The 1,925-nt window shown below is 49.1% G+C and overlaps 1 protein-coding gene across 1 annotated transcript; it reads left to right on the forward strand.

Moving 5' to 3' along the window:
- Positions 1-263: 263 nt before the first annotated feature.
- LOC123166686 (probable E3 ubiquitin-protein ligase ATL44) lies at positions 264-1,216 on the forward strand. Its single transcript, XM_044584483.1, has one exon. It carries the CDS (start codon positions 342-344, stop codon positions 960-962), a length of 621 nt encoding a protein of 206 aa, XP_044440418.1. The 5' UTR covers positions 264-341; the 3' UTR covers positions 963-1,216.
- Positions 1,217-1,925: the final 709 nt, after the last annotated feature.

The following is a 1,925-nucleotide window of genomic DNA, read 5'->3' on the forward strand; positions in this document are numbered from 1 at the left end:
ACACACACATGGTTGGTCTCTTGGAAAGCAGACGTTTAGCTGATAATTCTACCATTGATCACTACAGTGTCGCTACTAGTGTTTCAAGTGCTTTGCTTAATTTCCACGAATCCACGTAGTACTGGTACTAAACCAAAAGGAGCCACGCGTGCAGGAGGAAACACCCCAAAGTGGCATGCACGCCCGCCACTAATCTGTGGGTCCCGGCGTTACCTGTCCGCCGGCCGGCTCTCCCTTCCACCACCATGATCACAGACACGCGCGCTCAGAGTCAAAGATAAGCTAGACACAGAGTCGAGAGCTGACACACCATAGATAGCTAGACACAGAGAAGCAACACCATGCGTGCTCCGGTGAGCCTCCTGCACCGCGCCGTCCTCGCCAACACTGGCCCGGGCGAGCCGTCGTTGCCGCCAGCGACTATGAAGGCCCCTGACCAGCAGCAGACGGCGCCTGCCATGGCGGTGAACTCGGACATGGTGGTCATCTTGGCGTCGTTGCTATGTGCGCTCGTCTGCGTCCTTGGTCTCGCCCTCGTCTCCCGATGCACGTGCCGACGGCGCCGCTCGGCCTCATCCTCCGATCACGCCCCTCCTCCCCCAAAGGGCCTCAAGAAGAAGGCCATCGACGCGCTCCCCACCGTCTCCTTCGCCACTACAGCTTCGCCGGCTCCGGCGACGTGCTCGTCCTCTGAGTGCGCCATATGCCTGGCGGAATTCGCGGAAGGGGATGGCCTGCGTGTGCTCCCGCTGTGCAGCCATCGCTTCCACGTTGCCTGCGTTGACGCCTGGCTCCGGACGTGCGCCACATGCCCCTCGTGTCGTGCCCCCATCGTTGCTACGCCCGCGCAGCGGCCGGTGACAACCACGGTGGTGGTCGTGATGGCGGCAAACAATAGGTGCGAGAGGTGCGGCGATCTGGCGGCGCCGACCGGTGGTGGCGCTGACACGTTTTTAACTTAGTTTGTAATTAATCAGGTTTGTAAGTAACACATAAGTTTTACTGTACAAAATCCTGTGAAATCGGCGAGTTGCTAGATCGCGTTGTACATTCAATTTGTCTTCACAGGATTTTGTACAGTAAAACTTATGTGTTACTTAAGATTTGTGATTTATTCGACTTTATTGCTGGTTTGCTGCATTCGACCCAGCAAAACATAAATTGTATGCTCTTCTAGTAATTGTGTATTTCTCTACCTTTTGCGATATTCACCTCTTGTCCACTTCTTCTTCTTCTCCAACCAATTGAGCATCTCCATTAACCGAAGAAAACTTCAATTTCATTTGGACTCTACGAATATTTGCAGGGTGGAATCTATTGCCTTTTTCATTGTGTTTTGGGTGCTTCATGTGCTTTAGTCAATAAAACTTTTAGTCTCAATCAGAATCGATCCGCCCATTCATTACAGCACAACATGATAGCAACTCGACTGATGGAGATCATTCGAAGGAAAACTAAAGTGGAAGGATAACACATCCTGAGTCTAGCTTGATTGCCGTTCAAGTATGACGGCTGATGTGGACGTGATGTCTAGCTGAGACAAATTTCTGTCAGTTGATAAATAGTCAGGGACTATGAAATAATGAGACCTGTTGGAAGCTTTATCGTTTGATCTTCAACTTTTGCAGCAGGATAGTTAATTTTTCTCTACAAAAAGAGGGAATCTCTTTCGATTAATTGATGCATGTATCCTATTATATTACTCCCTCAGTTCCATAATTCATGTCGTGGTTTAGTTCAAATTTGAAACAGAGGGAGTATAAGGTAACCGTTGTCACAAAAGAAAAGAAAATAGAGACTACATGTACTAACATTTATGCAAGCCAAACATATGTTTGTCGAGTTACTGTTTGGCCGCATCTGGTCGGGGAAGAAGACTTAATAAAGCATATAATCGAAACAGGAAAACCACAGACAAAGACAAC

The sequence above is a fragment of the Triticum aestivum genome, chromosome 7D, assembly GCF_018294505.1.
Source record: "Triticum aestivum cultivar Chinese Spring chromosome 7D, IWGSC CS RefSeq v2.1, whole genome shotgun sequence".
Lineage (NCBI taxonomy): Eukaryota > Viridiplantae > Streptophyta > Magnoliopsida > Poales > Poaceae > Triticum > Triticum aestivum.

Excerpts from the sequence above, each read along its gene's own strand:
- LOC123166686 (XM_044584483.1), top strand. The coding sequence starts at position 342 with ATGCGTGCTCCGGTGAGCCTCCTGCACCGCGCCGTCCTCGCCAACACT.